This window comes from Pseudorasbora parva, chromosome 25 (genome assembly GCF_024679245.1).
Source record: "Pseudorasbora parva isolate DD20220531a chromosome 25, ASM2467924v1, whole genome shotgun sequence".
Taxonomy (NCBI): Eukaryota; Metazoa; Chordata; class Actinopteri; order Cypriniformes; family Gobionidae; genus Pseudorasbora; species Pseudorasbora parva.
In genome coordinates this window covers 4,465,552-4,483,725 of record NC_090196.1, presented here as the reverse complement: position 1 = coordinate 4,483,725, position 18,174 = coordinate 4,465,552, and the positions used below count along the sequence as shown (strand labels likewise).

General features: G+C 40.0%; 1 protein-coding gene across 2 annotated transcripts in view; it reads right to left on the bottom strand.

Annotated features, from left to right (window-relative positions):
• Positions 1-3,142: 3,142 nt before the first annotated feature.
• The window catches only part of wwp2 (WW domain containing E3 ubiquitin protein ligase 2), a 52,007-nt gene continuing 36,975 nt past the window's right edge, over positions 3,143-18,174 (bottom strand). For both annotated transcript variants that reach the window (XM_067435744.1, XM_067435745.1), the window contains 11 exons: positions 17,488-17,566; positions 17,316-17,387; positions 14,236-14,328; positions 13,106-13,261; positions 11,024-11,157; positions 10,772-10,912; positions 8,165-8,285; positions 7,946-8,050; positions 7,774-7,870; positions 4,456-4,528; positions 3,143-4,354 (listed from right to left, as the gene is read on the bottom strand). In XM_067435744.1, the coding sequence (XP_067291845.1) occupies positions 4,255-4,354; positions 4,456-4,528; positions 7,774-7,870; positions 7,946-8,050; positions 8,165-8,285; positions 10,772-10,912; positions 11,024-11,157; positions 13,106-13,261; positions 14,236-14,328; positions 17,316-17,387; positions 17,488-17,566 (1,171 nt within the window). In that variant the 3' untranslated portion in view covers positions 3,143-4,254. The remainder of the gene's footprint in view (positions 4,355-4,455; positions 4,529-7,773; positions 7,871-7,945; positions 8,051-8,164; positions 8,286-10,771; positions 10,913-11,023; positions 11,158-13,105; positions 13,262-14,235; positions 14,329-17,315; positions 17,388-17,487; positions 17,567-18,174) is intronic.

Here is an 18,174-nt window from a genome sequence, read left to right as displayed (position 1 = left end):
AATAAAAATGCAGAAATAAATTAGACAGACAGAGCTAGTTCCTTAATAATAATCAATGAAATATTTCGACCATAACTAAATCTAGAGTTTGTCCACAATTGTGTGTGGGTCCATGTGCATGCCGAGTCAGATCAAATTTATTTAAAACAGTTATATCTTTTGCCATATTGATTTCTGCATTATCTACGTGAATATTAACATCTCCAGCAATACCAAAAGAGTCAAACTGAGGAAATGGTTGATAACAGCTTAGTAAAGTCCAATACAGACTGATCCAGTGCAGCTTTACAGTGATGCAGGAATATGATGCGTTTCAGCTGTTTCCTAGCTGAAGTCAGTCAGTGCCGATGTAAAGATCATCATTTGTTTAATAATGATAGTTGATGATAGTTTATTTAATCTATAAATCAGCTCTTCAAAAAATGATGTAGACACGGATGTAGACACTGCTGACATTCAGGGCTGCGTTTTTGTCATGTGCAGGTGCAAGTCGACCCTTTGATCTGGAAATAAACCAAATCTGTCTGACTACGGTAACCTCAAGATAAACTGAGAGAATAACATTAGTGTGGATGCCACTCTTCTTATGATGTAACGTGTACATCAGGTGTTATGGGAAGTGTTCCCGGTTCCGGCTGACCTAAAACCCCAAATCAGAAAAAGTTGGGACAGTATGGAATGTGCAAATAAAAAAAAAAGAAGTCATTTCTAAAATTACTTTGACTTGTATTTCATTGCAGACAATATGAACACAAAATATTTCATGTTTTGTCTGGTCAACTTCATGTCATTTGTAAATATGCATCCTTTCCTGTCATTCAGACCTGCAACACATTTCAAAAAAAGTTGGGACAGTAAAGCATTTACCACTTTGTAATGTTGCCATTCCTTTTCACAACACTTAAAAGACGTTTAGGGACTGAAGACACCAAGTGATGAAGTGTTTCAGGTGTAATTTTGTCCCATTCTTCCTGCAAACAAGTCTTAAGGTGGGCAACAGTACGGGGTCTTCGTTGTCGCATTTTGCTCTTCAAAATGCGCCACACATTCTCTATTGGAGACAGGTCGGGACTGCAGGCAGGCCAGTCAAGTACCCGTACCCTCTTCCTCCGCAGCCAGGACTGTGTAATGTGTGCAGAATGTGGTTTTGCATTGTCTTGTTGAAATATGCATGGACGTCCCTGGAAAAGATATCTTCTTGAAGGCAGCATATTATGCTCCAAAATCTCTATGTACTTTTCAGCATTAATGGTGCCTTCACAGAAGTGCAAGTTACCTTTGCCAAGGGCACTGACACAACCCCATACCATGACAGACCCTGGCTTTTGGACTTGTTGCTGGTAACAGTCTGGATGATCCTTTTCTTCTTTGGTCCGGAGCACACGGCGTCCATTCCTCCCAAAAAAATACCTGAAATACTGATTCATCTGACCACAGTACACATTTCCACTGTGTGATGGTCCATCCCAGATGCCTCCGAGCCCAGAGAAGTCGACGGCGCTTCTGGACACTGTTAACATAAGGCTTCCTTTTGGCACAGTACAGTTTTAACTGGCATTTGTGGATGTAACTACGTATTGTGGCACTTGACAAAGGTTTGCCAAAGTAGTCCTGAGCCCATGTGGTGATATCGCTTATAGATGAATGACGATTCTTGATGCAGTGCCGCCTGAGGGATCGGAGATCACGGTTGTTCAGCTTAGGCTTGCGGCCTTGTCCTTTACGCACTGAAATTCCTCCAGATTCCTTGAATCTTGTAATTATGTTATGCACTGTTGAATGTGAAATATCCAAATCTCTTCCTGTCTTTCTTTGAGGAACATAGTTTTTAAACATTTCAATAATTTTCTCACGTATTTGTTGGCAAACTGGCGATCCTCGGCTCATCTTTGCTCCTAAAGGATTAGATCTTTCTTGGATGCTGCTTTTGTACCAAATCATAATTTCAATCACTTGCTGACATCACCTGTTTCAAATCACAGCATTATTTAACCCTTTTACCTCATTACTAGCCCTAAATTGCTCCTGTCCCAACTTTTTTTGAAATGTGTTGCAGGTCTGAATGACAGGAAAGGATGCATATTTACAAATGACATGAAGTTGACCAGACAAAACATGAAATATTTTGTGTTCATATTGTCTGCAATGAAATACAAGTCAAAGTAATGTTAGAAATCACTACTTTCTTTTTTTATTTGCGTTTTCCAAACTGTCCCAACTTTTTCTGATTTGGGATTGTAGTTAATGCAGCCTAACAATCAGTCAATTGAATTGAATAATGAAAGTTAAAAATGTTCTATGTGTATGCCATAGTAAAAGAGATGCGTTTTTACTGACAGAGTGTGTCTGCTTCCCGAACAATACTAGGAAGACTGTTCCAGAGTTGCTAAATAGGAAAAGGATCGACCGCCAGCGTTTGCAGCTCGACTTGTCGAGACTGTTTTCCAAGATGGCGCCTGTCCGTGAATGCGTAATGCACTGTGTTTATAAAGTATCTTCTTATTAAACTGTTTGTACTCTTACAGAGTTCTCAATGCTTCGGTCTGCATATAGGGACCCTCATTATGCTACCGTGTTAGTGCGAGGCTATTTTGAATCTTGTTAGTGGTGTTAACTCGCGGTTTAACCCTGTGCCCCATAGACAAGTGTTATAAGCTAATCTGTTTTTAAAGATAAAACTCTTTACATTCGATTTCCATGAAAACGCATCCCAGAGAACGATCTACTCACTAAACATGTGTTAATTACCCCTAGGGTCATTTCTCACCGGAGTTGGCCTTTAAAACAGCAGCCAGAAAAATGGAGCGCAGCTGGAATAAAACAAAACTGGAGGTTTTTTGTAATTTGTGGAAAGAGAGCTTTGTAAAAATAGACTGATTGTTAGGCTGCATTAACTAGGTTTCATTGACGTAATAGTACTTTTACTTGAGTAGAATATTTCGTTACTCTTTCCAACTCTGCTGTTTGGAAAGGGTGTCAGGAAAGAGAAAATGGAGCTATACGGAGCTACAAACACAATTCCTGCAGGTTGACAGAAAACGTTTTTTAGAAATCGCTTACTGCACCTTTAAAATGCTTGTTGAGATGGACAGCAGTATTGGAGACAGCCATTCTCTGTTATGAAAAATGTACGAATGCCAAATTGGATACTTTATTTTTTATTTATTTAATTTTTTAAGTCAAACAAGGACATGCAGTTTTACTTGGGTAAAGAACCCTATAAAATTCCTATAACACAAAGACCTCATTAAACATTGTTGGTAAAAATGAATACATGTTTTGTTCCAAAATGAGGCTCCTTTAACTACGGTTTGTCCTGCAGAAAAAGAAACCTTAAGATGTACCTGGAAGAGTTTTGTTTCTTTACTTAAGCCACTTTGTTTAAAAATAATTTCAATCCAAAATGTTTTCACAGTCCATAACTGGATTTTATTTCAACTATGTACAGTGTAGCATGGCATGTCACAAAATTATGAAATCATGTCTGGTCAATTTCTTTAAAACAATTATTTTCTCTCAATGGTCCTCTAGCCCATATACACTGATATGACAAATGAGCTCCAGCTATGCGGCCCATGACATTTGCTGCTCTTTATTTTATTAGTATTAGCAATATTTCTGTGTTGAATGCTGCATTACAAGGTTGAGAATTTCAGCTCACACTGAAAATCAGGATTGATCACGTTATGATTTAGGCAAATTTAAAAATCTTGGTAATGAAATAATGCAGTGAACCGTGTCATGATTTGCATTGCTTTCTCTGCATAGAAATGTAAGGTGAATTTATCACTCCCAGAAGTGGCCAAATGAAATATTACATTAGGATAACTCATTTATCCGCAGCTGGTCCATCGGTGTTTCTGCTCTGCTGTTGAAAGGAATAGTTAAACACATACTGAAACTCATTTTGTTTTTACTCATCCTCATGTCATTCCAAACCAGCAGGCTGTTTTGAGGATCACAAAAGATGAAATCACCACACAGCTCTCTTCCATACAACAGTTCATCACGACCACAAAAAGCCTTCTTTTCTGTTGCACGGGAAAAATAACAGTATGTATACCAGTTTGTAATGACGTGAGGGTGAATTCAATTTTTTAGGTAAGCTAGTAATTGAACTGTAGATCTGCTGCCAGTCTCTTCAACGGTCTGTCTGTTCAGTCCACATTAGTGGTATTAATGGCCATGTCACAAGAAACTGGTTAATATTTTTCTTGGCCCTGTCCTTTCCATGCTGAGATTTAATGCGTCTTGTCACTCTTGTCCAAATCCCTCAGTTTCCTCGATGGCAAACAGAAGTTTTTCTCGGAGCTGTTCCAGGTTCTTATAGGGTGGCAGATCCAGACGATTGAAGCTGAAAATGTAAGGCAGGAGGGACAAAAACAGTCACAAAACTAATAAAAAATGGTACATTTGTATTACTTTTCCCATTTAGGTTGAACATTTGAATCTCACCAAGTGTGACTTCTAGGCAGCCATGTTTCCTTCCCCACTTTGTCTATGCAAAATTTTTGTGGCCCGTTGCTTCCTAGACAATGAGGCCATACAAGTGAACGATTAGAAACTATTTTAAACACTTCTAAACATTGAATATGTACTTCAGGTCATGTGTAAAGATGCTGGAAAGACTTCATCAAAAATATTTTTTTTTCTTTAATTGTATAACTTACTGTAAACCACACTGTATTTATGCTGCCTTCACGTGCTATCGGAATTTTTGTAAATATCCTTATTGAAAGTTTCCAAGTTAAAGGTCCCGTTCTTCGCGATCCCATCTTTCAAACTTTAGTTAGTGTGTAATGTTGCTGTTAGAGCATAAATAATACCTGTAAAATTATAAAGCTCAAAGTTCAATGCCAAGCGAGATATTTTATTTAACAGAAGTTCCCTTTCAAAGCCTACAGCGAGCGGCCGGTTTGGACTACACCGCTGCACTTCCTGCTGTGATGACGTCAAAGCTCCGCCCACAAGAACACGCAAAATAGGGGGCGTGGTCTCGCTGCTCTCCCACGTGGAGAAGAGCGCGCATTCAGTGCTTGCATCGCCCCGTTATGGTAAGAGGCGGGACCTTTCCGGGCAAAGTGCGCTAAGCTGCTGTCCAATCACAACACGGGAAGCGCTGGCCCAATCAGAACTCGTTACGTGTTTCTGAAGGAGGGACTTCATAGAACAAGGAAATCATCAGGCCGTTTTTAGGACAGAGGAAACAGCGCTGTACAGATAAGTCAATTGTGTGAAAAATACTGTTACTGTTACACGCGAAACATGAACTCGTGTTATATTGCACACGGGAAACATAATCAAAGCTTCGAACACACGCGAAGAACGGGACCTTTAAAAAATGGACATGTACACCCTCTCACATCATATTTACCACTGGGAAGCTCTGGGATAATTCTGAGTTGGGCAGACCAGAACACTTTTCTTTATCAGTGTGTTCCACAACACACACATCCCCTTGTCTTGTTGTTCAGGTTGAGCTATTTAATAATAATATATCATGTAAGGTGGCTCACAGGTGGACGGTAGGGCACCCCCTGTGAAGCTGAGGATATTAAAGGGATACTCTACCGCTTTTTCATATTTAACTGTTATTCCCTTAACTAAAACGAGTTGACACATCCCTCTCTCGTCTCAGTGTGTGCTCTTAATCTCTCTGACGCGCGGTGACGATCTGATAGCATTTAGCTTAGCCCACTAAGCCCAGTTCATTCACTATGGTCCCAAGTGAATGCGCTTTTCTAAGCGGATTAAAAAGGAGAACTATAATGTATGGTGGAATTGAGAATGAGGACATACGTCATGGTAGCTTGCTGTCACGTGAAAAACTGGGCAGTGTCTGAGCTCGTCCACTATTTTGGGATCCGACGCTATCGGATGCCAGGGGCAACATTGTAAGAGCGATACAGTGATCCGAGCAGGAAAGATGGTTTGAGGAATTATCATCACATCGTTTAAACATAGAAATTACGAGAAAATTGGAAATTTTGAAATGGAGGTTAACTACAGGGAGAAATTGATACGAGCACCAGGCAGAGGAATTAAGAGGAGCTGGACGATACCAAAAACGTTGAACCAAACGAGATGCCTGCAGCAGAATGGAACAGAGACCTAACGTTAGACGCTTCACTACCTTGCACGTTCCTGAAATGTTTCTATAAATATATTTTCTGCGCATTCTGAATAATAAATAAATATATCTCCCCACTATCCTGCAGCAGTCCAGTGCTCGTCCTCTCATTAACAGTGTTTTTCTCGTTCTGATCATATTTTATACCTGATGAGTTTACATTTCTAAATGAATTTAACTAATAAAAAGGAACGCTTGTGTGCGCTGGTGGTTTTAGTCCAGCCTTAAGTAAAATAAATGCTCAGTTCATGCATTAAATACATGTAATGTTAGAGGAAAATTCCAGTCAACTAGCAATAGGCCAAAGTTACCTTGAATATTTATTAAGTGTTTTGGCATTAACATATAAATTACATACAATAAAATGATTGACAACGAAAAATGACAGAATAGTTCTCAAAATGTTTAATACAAATAATTAAAGGATCGTGTTCATCAGATGTCAACACACTCCAGCATCGCGGCCCCTAGTAAGACGATGACTGACACCCTGTGGTGAAATAATGGCCTATGTTTACCAGGAGCTCTGCTTTCTCAGATCGGCTGGGGTGGGTTAAAACTTCATGTTCAATTGAGTTTGGAAAATTATGTACACGGTTATCATACGAATATCTCTTCTCCAGTCTGTCCGAATCCAATACCTGGCGGACCATCCTCCCAAAATGCCGGAGGGGGGAGGATGCTGTGATCGCTGGGGGCGGGGCGCGGTGTCGTGACGACGACATCTCATTCTCAATAAGCACTTCTGAGAGTACTTCGACTCGGCGCAGTAAAAAGTCACGCCTGACAAATCCTCCCTCACGTCTCCCCCTCATCCCTCATTTCTGTCAATAGTGGGGAGACGTGAGGGAGGATTTTTCAGGCGTGACTTTTTACTGCGCCGAGTCGAAGTACTCTCAGAAGTGCTAATCCGCCTTACATTATAGTTCTCCTTTTTAATCCGCTTAGAAAAGCGTCACGTTTTATTTTGTGTCACCACACTTGATGGTTCAGCTATTGGTGTAACTGTATTTAAATAGGGAAACGTGGAGGTGTTTGGTACTTCTAACTTGATCTCTGTTTGGTACCATAGTGAATGAACTGGGCTTAGTGGGCTAAGATAAATGCTATCAGATCGTCACCGCACGTCAGAGAGATTAAGAGCACACACTGAGACGAGAGAGGGATGGATCAACTCGCTTTAGTTAAGGGAATAACAGTTTAATACGAAAAAGCAGTGGAGTATCCCTTTAAAAGACTGATGGACTCATAATGGACATCCTTATGGTTAACCAGCTAATTTCTCTCTACAGAAGAACAATATTTAACTGAAATATTTTAAGTCAAGTCAAGTCACCTTTATTTCTAACATGTTTTTGGAAGGTTAACCACCTCCTTTCACTGACTCTGTTCAAGGCCCTATTTTGTACCTTATTTATGGAGCATGCAGTAATTTCATATTGTATGAAAACTGTCTATAGGGCAAAATTATTGAATTTATGTGTTAAGTTTGCAGTCAAATACTACTGGTGAACCAACAACTACTCTAATTGACTAATTGTAATCTATAGTACAATTGAAAATGTAACTAATACATTTTTTAAATTATTATTGTTATTATTTTTATTATGGTAAATAGTGTTATCAAGATATTATAAATGTACCTATCAGTTCTGCAAAACCTCCCACCGGAAGTCGACAAGTTCCAGTGACGAACTGCAGAAGGCGAATTCTCTTTTCATTGTCCATTTCCTTTACGACCTGTGTGACACAATAAAATAAGGAAACCGCAGATGTGACAGCATAAAAACACGCACGACTGAACCTGTGAATTACCTGCCAGAACCAGTGAATTTGCTTGCTGTTTTTGGTGTAATGCCGATAGATGGTGTTCTTCTGCCAGTCATTCAGATCGATTTCCTGCATCCCGCACAACATCAGCTGGAGCAGGAAACAATCACAAGCACAAGTTTTCTCAGTGGAGTGTCTTTATATAGATGAGGGGTTTTTATTGGACTGTTAGGAATCTATAGATGTCAAGATAACACCACACACCTCCAGCTCTTTCTCATCAAAATAACGCAACCACTCCAGAGGGACAACCTCATTGAAGCCATCCAGGAAGGCTTTAGTTTGTTCCTCCACCCCACGTGTGAACCTCCAATCAGTAAGCAGACTGCAAGAAAAACGTGTAATTAGTTTAAAATCAGTGTTAAAGGAACAGTCATTTAAAAAAAAGAATAAAACTGAATGGATGAGGGTTGATTGTTGCTTAAAGGAATAGCTTCCAAAAATGTTATCTAATGATTAAAGGGGGGGTGAAATGCTGTTTCCTGCATACTGAGCTTTTTACACTGTTAAAGACTTGGATTCCCATCCTAAACATAGACAAAGTTTCAAAAACTAATGTTGGACGTTTGATGGAGTATTTCTGTGTTAAAAATACTCCTTCCGGTTTCTCACAAGTTTCGGAGAGTTTTTTTCGAGTACGTCGGCTTGACGTTACTAGAGCGGAAGGTCCTTGTATGGGCCGTACGGGCTCTTCTCCCGGTAGGGTGCGCGCGCGTGACTAGAGCGAGAGAGGAAATGCACGCCGTAAACACTCTCAGCTGCAGATCCAGTCGTCCGTGAACACTTATGTCGGTTATAGTCCGCGCCGCACTCCACTTTATTCCTATGGGTGACGTCGAGCTACCTCAACGCTTCAGCACAGCATTCTGGGAAGGCAGCGCTGCATTTGAACCGATTTGAACACAGAAATGACAGGAAGCTTCACAACATCGCTTCAGTCGCGTCTCAAAGTGGATCTCCACGCCACTGCTGTCAGGACTTCACCAAATCATACCAAAGAAGTGTGTTTTTGACGGAGCGGTCCCAGCAATAAAGGTTCGGTCCCAAAACGGCAAAACCGTTTTGCTTGCTAAGGTCTAATGTTAGTCGCATACAATAGTCCATAAACCGAATCATGTCCTCATAAACTGCGAGTAAAGACACACAAATGTTGACAGGCCTCTAAATACAGTACATACCACAGAGACGGACGTCCTGCTGCTGCTGTTTCTCCTGTTCAATTTATTTCAGCCTCAGATTTGATTGTGGATCATTATCTGTATTAGCTGAGATAGCGATGGGTTTCTCCACGCTTGAGGACGTCAGCGCTTTGTTCGCGCTCGTCATTCTTTAGCTCCGCCCACAGGATACGCCTCCAGCCGCTTGTTTTTTTCCGGAAAGACTCGGTACAGCCTATATTTCTTTTATAAATATAATAAAACTAAAGACTTTTCGGAGATATGAAGGATGCAATACTACTCTATAGGTACTCAAGATTGACATGAGATTGACTGAAACTGAGTGTTTCACCCCCCCTTTAATGAAAATTCATCACAAGTCAACATGTATTCATCTTCAAGTTGTTCCAGACCTGTCTGTATTTCTTTCTTCTGCTGAACACAAAAGATGATGTTTTGAAGAATATGAGGAACCAAACAGCTGATGGACCCTCTTGACTTTCGTAGTAGGGGAAAAAACACTACGGAAGTCAAGAGGGTCCATCAGCTGTTTGGTTCCTCATATTCTTCAAAACATCTTCTTTTGTGTTCAGCAGAAGAAAGAAATACATACAGGTCTGGAACAACTTGAGGGTGAATCAATGATGAGTTGTGATCAATTTTCATTATTCAGAAGTATTCCTTTAATGTTTAAAAGTGAAGTGTGAATTTCTGCACAACTAGCATTACCAGCCAGGGTTGCAAATCATTTTAAACCGGTTTCTCTAACACTCAACAGGAGTTGAAGAATAAAAGGATATATATTGTACTTTATTTGTAATGATAGTTCCTTCCTGTTATTAGTGTATAGGACAGTAATACTCTTAAAGGGTGACTCACCCTTAAGACCTCCGTTCATCTTCAGACACAGTTTTAGATATTTTATATTTAGTCTGAGATCTTATGCAAGTCTATGCACACTATACTGTTCATTTCCAGAAAGGGAATAATATTGATTAATGATTTGGATCGTGTCAATCTGCTGAAATCACGTGACATTGCCAATCCGAATCATGAATCGATTTGCTGATTCATAACCGTTTGAATCTTTATTTGAGGATTAAAACAAACGCGGAAGAGAAGCCAATGCTGAATAAAGTCGTAGTTTTTGTTATTTTTGGACCCAAATGTATTTTGGATGCTTCAAGAGACTCTAATTAACCCACTGATGTCTCATATGGACTACTGTGATGATGTTTTTATTCCCTTTCTGGACATGGACAGTATAGTGTGCATACACTTGCATACGCTCTCGGACTAAATATAAAATATCTTAAACTGTGTGTGAAGATGAACGGAGGTCTTACGGGTGAGGAACGACATTAGGGTGAGTTAATGACAGACATTTCATTTTTGGGTGAGCTAACCCTTTAAGAGCAATTCACATTGCACCAACAGATGCCGACAATCACCAGATTACAGTATGGCACTTCTCAGACATTCCCTGACCCGACAAGCACCGCTTCAGCATCTTCAGTCGGCGAACACAAGCTCTGACAGACGCCAACAGGGGTAACACACAGATCCCACTCAACCTGGCAAAGCGCCTGTTGCCATCTGTCAGTACACTGTGAATCGGCCTTTATAGTCAAAGGAATTAATAGGGCAGCTGTACCCAATATACTCCTCCTTGTTGTCGTGAGTGACCAGTTCATTTTCTCCATCGTTCTTCAGCTGGTGTGTCGTCACCTTGCCCAAAATCTCCATGTCCTGAGCGAAGTACAGCTCCACGCCACACTCTTCCAAATCATTCTCTCTGTGAACGTACACCAGCATGGATATCATGTGATGCACAGATTGTCACAGAATTGTGTTGCTCGACATCCTTATTAAATAAACGAATGCAACCGCTGCCTTTTATACTCACTTGACCCACATGATGGAGTTGTAAAACTCTGGGTCGATAGACTCCAAGTCTTTCAGGGTAGGTTTCTTGTTAAGCATGCGCTTGTAGAAGGGTAGAGTGAAGCCAGTGTCAATGAACTTCCCATGATACAGTGCCTGCAAAGAGACAATCACAGATCGAAGGTCATTAAATCTGTTAAAGCTTCATGTAATGTTAGTGCAGTAATCCGACAGGTACTGCAATCACTTTCAGATGACAGTAGAGCGGTGTATCCCCCTCCTCCTCCCCCTGACTCGAGGTTGCCAGATTGGCTGCAGGATCAGCAGAACGTTTGTAGCTCAGCTGTGCTAACTAGAGCAGATCTGGCAACCCGAAACACTACTGACTTCGTGATTGGTTGATAGGTGGAGGGCGGAGCTTCAGGCCAAAACACAACATGACAACATCAACATCAGCTGAGGGCTGAAAAACTACTTTTAAATGACAATATCCTGGCCGGACTACTGTTGTCAGTGATAGAAGTATTTGAAATTAACATGATTTCTTAATGTCTAGTGACATATCAGAGCCATTTTATGATTCATTGAAATACATTTCTTACATACAGCTCCTTTAAGCAGACATACACAGTCGTCATTGGAAGTGGTCACTCATCTTAAAGCTTGTATGTAGGGTTGATTTCTGTGTTGTGCACACATCCAAAACGATGTTCACAGACAGCCGCCTCTCATACTGTATAATGTGTGATACTGAACCGAGATTCCATCTTTTTGCACTTGAACGGACAAATACACTCAAAAATATTTTAAATAGCCCCGTAAAAAGTCAACAAACACTTAAGTGACCTTAAGCAGTTGAGAAAGAAAACGCATGTGTAACAGTATATTGGTTCCGTGCAGGCATATTAGGTATATAATATATCTGCTGCTGTCATATAATAACGTTAATCAAAATTCACTCGCTGTTCTTGACTGGATAACTTTTGTAAATAACCATAAGTATATTTTGTTTCAGGAAAAGGTTGTCTTTTATTTTGAAATTTTTGTACAGAAATGGTTAACTTCCGGTCTATAGTCTACGTGCTTTTGTTTTCGTTTACCTTGAGAGGCGCGCAAACACATGCTAGTGCAGTTCAGTAGTATGTAGCTTAGCCAAAAACGTTAATAACTTTGTCACGATACTTACAGCCCCTCTGAAGAGGCAAAAGGTATGTTATAAACTGCTGAGATCTGAGCATTTTGTCTATTAATATGTTCGTTTTGCACAAATGTAAGACAGCACAGTGTAAACTGATCCGTTACATGTTTTGTATACGTACGTTTCAGCTCTTACGTTGGTGATATGGTGATGATTAGAGTTTATAAAGGATTAAACATCATAAAACCATCAGTAAAAGTCTCATCCTTGAATCGAGAGGCATGTCACAACTTTTGTAACTATTTTTGTTACGAAAGTGCAGTGTTATTTTACATTTGATTACAGTTTCTGTACCTGAAAATCTTAAAGACACGTTTATTTTCAATCATATCTTTGTTCAATTGTATTTATTTGTGCGATTGTTCAATTTTTATGTGTTATTTTTTACTTACTGAGTGTTTATTTGTCATTAATAATGCTTCAAATGTATAATAGTTAGGCTAGTTGTTTTTGCTATGGTATTTTTTAAACACAGGCAAAAGTTGCGTAAGTGTTCTTTAGCTTATTGTTTTTTGTTCATGGTATTCAGCCACACTGAAATGCTTTGCAACAAGTATATTTTTAAATTTTAAATTAAAATTGATTTTATAAACACTCAGAAATGTAATTTTGTTGTAAAGGACAGCAAATGGTTTAATGTAATAGCACAGAGAACTGGGAATGATCTCCAAAAACAACACAGACGCCCAGAGTCACACAGTCTGCTCAGAACAAGGACAAAATAGGAGAAACACAAGGGCTGAGAAAGAATTCAACATAGCATGGAGAAACGGCTTGTGTTCTCTCTGGATCTTAATATAACACCAGTCTCTATATCAGGACACAATGATTTCATTTTCAAGCCACGCACACACCAAAAAACCTTTATTTTAATATAAAACTACTAGAGTCTTAAGGCGTTCTCACCATGGCAATGAAGCGCCCGATGAAGCGGAAGTAAGTGAGGTGGTCGGGGTTGATGGAAGAAGCAGGGTTTATCTGCAGACAGTAGTTGTTTTTACCAGCATACTCAAACAGACAGTACATGGGGTTCAACACCTCATGAGACAGCAAGAAAAACCACTCCCTACAGACAGAGACAAAGAGAAATAGTCAGTAACACAACATGTATGGTCGCCTTTAGCTGGTATGATAATGAGTCATAAGCTATTTAAATATTCCCACGTCACTGAGACAAACTGAGTTGGTAATTATTATTATTTTTTTTAGAGATTAAATTAGGAATGATTTATGTCTTTAGTAAAGGGAACATCTTGACAGAAGCCTTGCACAATGTTTCCTTCCACAACAACTAGAGTAATGGGAAAGAACAGACAATACAGTACTGTTTAAAAAGCACAAAATGTCTACGTATGCTGGAAATATCTTGGCCGCTTTTCCTTGAAAATACACTCCAACTCACTTAACTTAAAAAAAACAATTTGTAAAGAAAGTAAAATGTAGGTATTTGTTTTTGCCTACAAAGCTGAAAACATTCTGTAAGCTACTTGAAATTTACAGAAAAATGCACAAATAATGAATAAAAATTGAATAAAAATAAAATGGAACAAAACAATGTAAAAAAAAAAAGGAATAAAAACAATAATTAAAAAATAAAAACAAATGCAATGCAAGATTCCTGAGATGGACAGTGTGCCACGTGAAGTGATGGAGATGAAGACAGCACAAACACACACATCAAATCATGACCAGTTCAACAGAACCCAAGGCCTGACTTTTGATCCCAGGGGGTGTTTGGAAAGAAGGTAAAGGGGCAAAGAGGGGACCATGATTGGGGGTGAGGGTGGTTTTGTCACACCACAGGACGACGCAGACACCTCCAGACATCCCGTCCGTGGTTCTACCCTGTGGTAGAACAGCATGACGTAACCTACCATAGGGTAAAACCACTGACAGGACACAGGAGACAGACAAAGACACAGGAAGACAACTATGAGGTCCAGACACCAAACGAGCAAAGTTACACCACAGCCTCCCCGAAACAAGAAACACTGAAGATGACGAACAGCGAGATGCCACAGGTGCACACAATGAACTTGCCTGGCTATTCCTCCGTAATCCAGTCCCTCCTCTCCTCTCATGATGATGTAGAGCCTCCGGCGGAGGTCATACGGCTTCATATTCATGATCTGAGAGGAAACAGTGACACTCATTAGAACCACAATCGGCACTAGGGCTGCACAATTAATCAAATTTCCAATCGCGATTACAATCACGGAGGTCACGATTACGAAATCGATTAAAGCCGCGATTACAAAACCAAAAATGTCACTTACATTACTCTGCTTAAGGGGTGTGCTTAGAGCATGTTACAGTGACTGGCCGAATGCACACGAAACACCAGCACGGTAGCCCTTGCCATTTTTAAAAAGCCGTGTAAACAGCCAAATAGTAACTCCACAAACTATCTCTATCTATGGTATAAAACGATTCAAAACATCATTCAATGTAAATAATCGTACTTAATAATCGCAATCACAATTTCAAGGGAATAATCGACAATGATTCTTTTTGTCATAATCATGCAGGCCATCATCTTTTAAATCTTTTTATAACTGCTTTAGTTTACCTTTGTTCTTATCTTTGGTCATTGTTATTTTATCTATATATCATCATTTATTTAATTTCATTCTCTTTACAACTGTATATTTCTATCTCGTATGCATCTGTTGATTATTATTTTTGGTTAGGGTTGTCTGACTGGAAGAGATTGGAAAAGAAGAGCAGTGTGCTTCGCTTCACTCTGCTTGTGGTAAGATAGTAAACAAGCGGACTCAAGAAAGGGGAGGTCCTGCGGGGAAAAGGTCACGACCCCTACAGGAGCCCATCTTGGACCGACTTGTAAGGTCCCGGAGACTTTGCGAACCCGCTCCATCTCAGATCGGGATATCCGAATTTAGAATCAGGCAGATAGGGATATATTTACAACTATTTTAATTGTCCTCGTTTTTATTTTAATTCTTACACATGGTATTCTTATTTCTTATGCACGTTATCATTATTCTAATAACATCAGCGTTTTCTCCAAATCATATTTTGTTGCAGTATTGTCCTGTTTAACACTGTGAAGCTGCTTTGAAACAATTGTCATTGTAAAAGCGCGATATAAATAAAGTTGACTTGACTTGACTATAAAGCTTGATAAACTAAAAATGTAGGTTTTTTTTTTTGTTGTTCCAGGTAATGTTGATTGTCCGGATTGTCTCAGGAGATCAGAATACAATTATATAAGCTGTATAGTCTAAATTAAGATTTAGACTATACAGCAATTTCCTGTATAGTCAAAATATATAACAATTTCCGTTATTGATGATCTAATATTGGCCAAAAATGAAAGACCCAAAAAAAGGGTTTGATCATTTTACTTAAAATAAAATTGGTAAGAGGGTTTAATGGAACGACAATGTACATTTTAGTCGTTGTATACAGTCAAGAAAGTTCTTTGAGGTTGTACAACCCAAAATCATAATGATCTATTATAATGAATTAAGGGGACAACAATGCATTGGGACAGCCTCTACACAGGCGCTATCAACAAGCCTCACTAAAGCCATTTTCCAGACATGTCGTCAGCATCGTGGAAACCCCAAAAGCTGGCAATGGTTCTACGGTCTACTTTGGCTTATGATGCTTTTGAGAAAGGCAGCCCTGGGCAGTGACAGTAAAAATGGGGCGGCAGTGCCTCAGTGGTTCACGTAGGTTGCCTATAAACTAAAATGTTGGTGGTTCAATCCCCGGTTCCACGAGCGTCCATGAGCAAGACTCCTAACCCTGCTGCTCCTGACGAGCTGGATGGCGCCTTACATGGCAGACATCGCCGTCGGTGTATGAATAGGTGTATGTGAGGCAAAAATGTAAAGCGCTTTGGATGAGTTACTTCTTCTCACCGCTGTTTCCCAATGGGTTTATAGAACAATTACTCCGAGTCGCCCTCTGTTGTTTCAAAGTATAGTACAGTGGCAAGCGTGTCAAATATAAAATGTCCGTTCGGGAAAGGCTTTACACTAGCCTGGATGCCAGCCGAACTTAGCCCCGCCCACACATTTTTTAGGTCGGGCAGTTCAGTCTGGCCTCGCTCCATAGAGGAGTAATTATCCTCGAACAGAAACAGTTCGGACCAATGAAATCATCAGGGCGGGCTTTAGACGATGACGGACAGATGATCAACAGTAACGTAATCATCACGTCATCAAAGGGGCTTGGGTTATATTTGTTCAAATCCTAAACGGAGAGCTTGTTTGTATCTGCATTCACCTTCACAATTTCTCTCAGAAATGATGATCATGTTGGGTAAGTTCTCTGGGTATCATTAAATTATTTTATTTTTTTACAACACCGGCAAAGATTGTGTATTCCAGCCTGATTTCAGCTCATGTGCAGACACCTGCTAACTACTAGCCCTAAACAATAGCTTCTCGGGGGGTTCTCTGGGGGAAAAATGGTGTTTGGGGGGTAAAATGTGTGTTATTTTGGCAAGGTTGCTGCTAAAATTCGCACTCATGGGTCTATATATCACATAAGAGTCGCTTCAACCCGCGGACATAGAAAACAACGCACGGGAGAAAAAAAACGCGGACTTGGCAAGACAGTGCAGTTGAGCTCAGTTGACGTCGCTTCGTTGCTCTGATTGGTTGTTGGTCTGTCCAATTGATGTCTTTCCTGGTTTCAGTTGAAACACGCCCCATAATCACAGCCCAATGGAGCATCAGACTCATATTCTGACTAGAATTGAGTATGACCACGTCAGGCTAGCTTTATACTGCAATAAATCTGAGACACAAAATATGAAAAAACCTCTCGTCTGCCTCCAGTGTAGACCGTTTTGGAGATTATAACAGAAGCGTCAGCGGTCCAAGTTTGAGAAGCCCTGCACAGCATCATAAAAACGGCCTCAAATGAACTAAAAAATGCGAAGAAAGTAGTGTCTAAAAGCTGCAATCTTTTATTTTTATCGGTTAAAATGATTGGAGAATATCTCGTGTGTGTGTTCCATGGGTCTGTTTGTTGGGGCAGTGTGAACATGACATTTATTTTCATAAAATTCGAAATCCAACGGCCAACTTGTTTATTTGTTGCCGTTTGTCTGTGCAGTGTGAATTGGCCTTTACTCACTCACCTGTTGAAACGAGTCCTCAAAAAGTGTCTGTCGGGATACGGAGATTTTCACGTGACTGGGAAGCGCGTTGGACTGCGTAAAGAAACCAGAAAAAGTAGAGCCTGTACATTAATTTGCTGATGCTAAATGACAAAAATGTCGCACTAGCACAATGCCTATAGGAACAACTCACATGACACAAGAAGCGGAACTGGTGATATTTCCACCTGAAGCTGCGGTCGTATGCCCCCGGAGACCCACCCTGTCTTGAACTAAACAGGAAGACAGAAAATAAAGCCAGAGCACTATGAGAACATTCTGACGTCATTTGTTCCGTGAGTGTGGCGCTTCAGACGCTGGCACGGACTTCAAATCAACATGAGTTCTCGAGCGGACATGAGCAATGAAAAGGAAAACAGGATAAACGCAACTTTACAAATGGCAGAATAAAGTCAGCCTCAGCACAAACTCCATAAACAGGTGACTGTGGCGCATCATACAGGACAGAATGTGGGATTCAGATCAGATAGAAGGTTTGCACAAGGCAGATTTAGGGAGTCTGGGGCTGCAAGGCCGTGTTAACACAAGCAAAAGGCATTTCACTTAACTTTAGAGAGAGGGAAAGTCTGAGGAATGAAACATATTTAACAAAAAGATGTGTTGAAGGAACAAAGGAGATACTGAGAGAAACAAAAAGAAAAAAATAACACTAACAATCTGTGCAAGTATATGTATATATACACAAATTATACACTACCCTAGCAAAAGTTTAGAATAATTCAACTTGTTTAATGTTTTTGAAGGCTGCATCAAAAATAGAGTCGAATTATAAAATTATTTGTTTCATTCATGTGATGCAAAGCTGAATACGCAGCAGCAG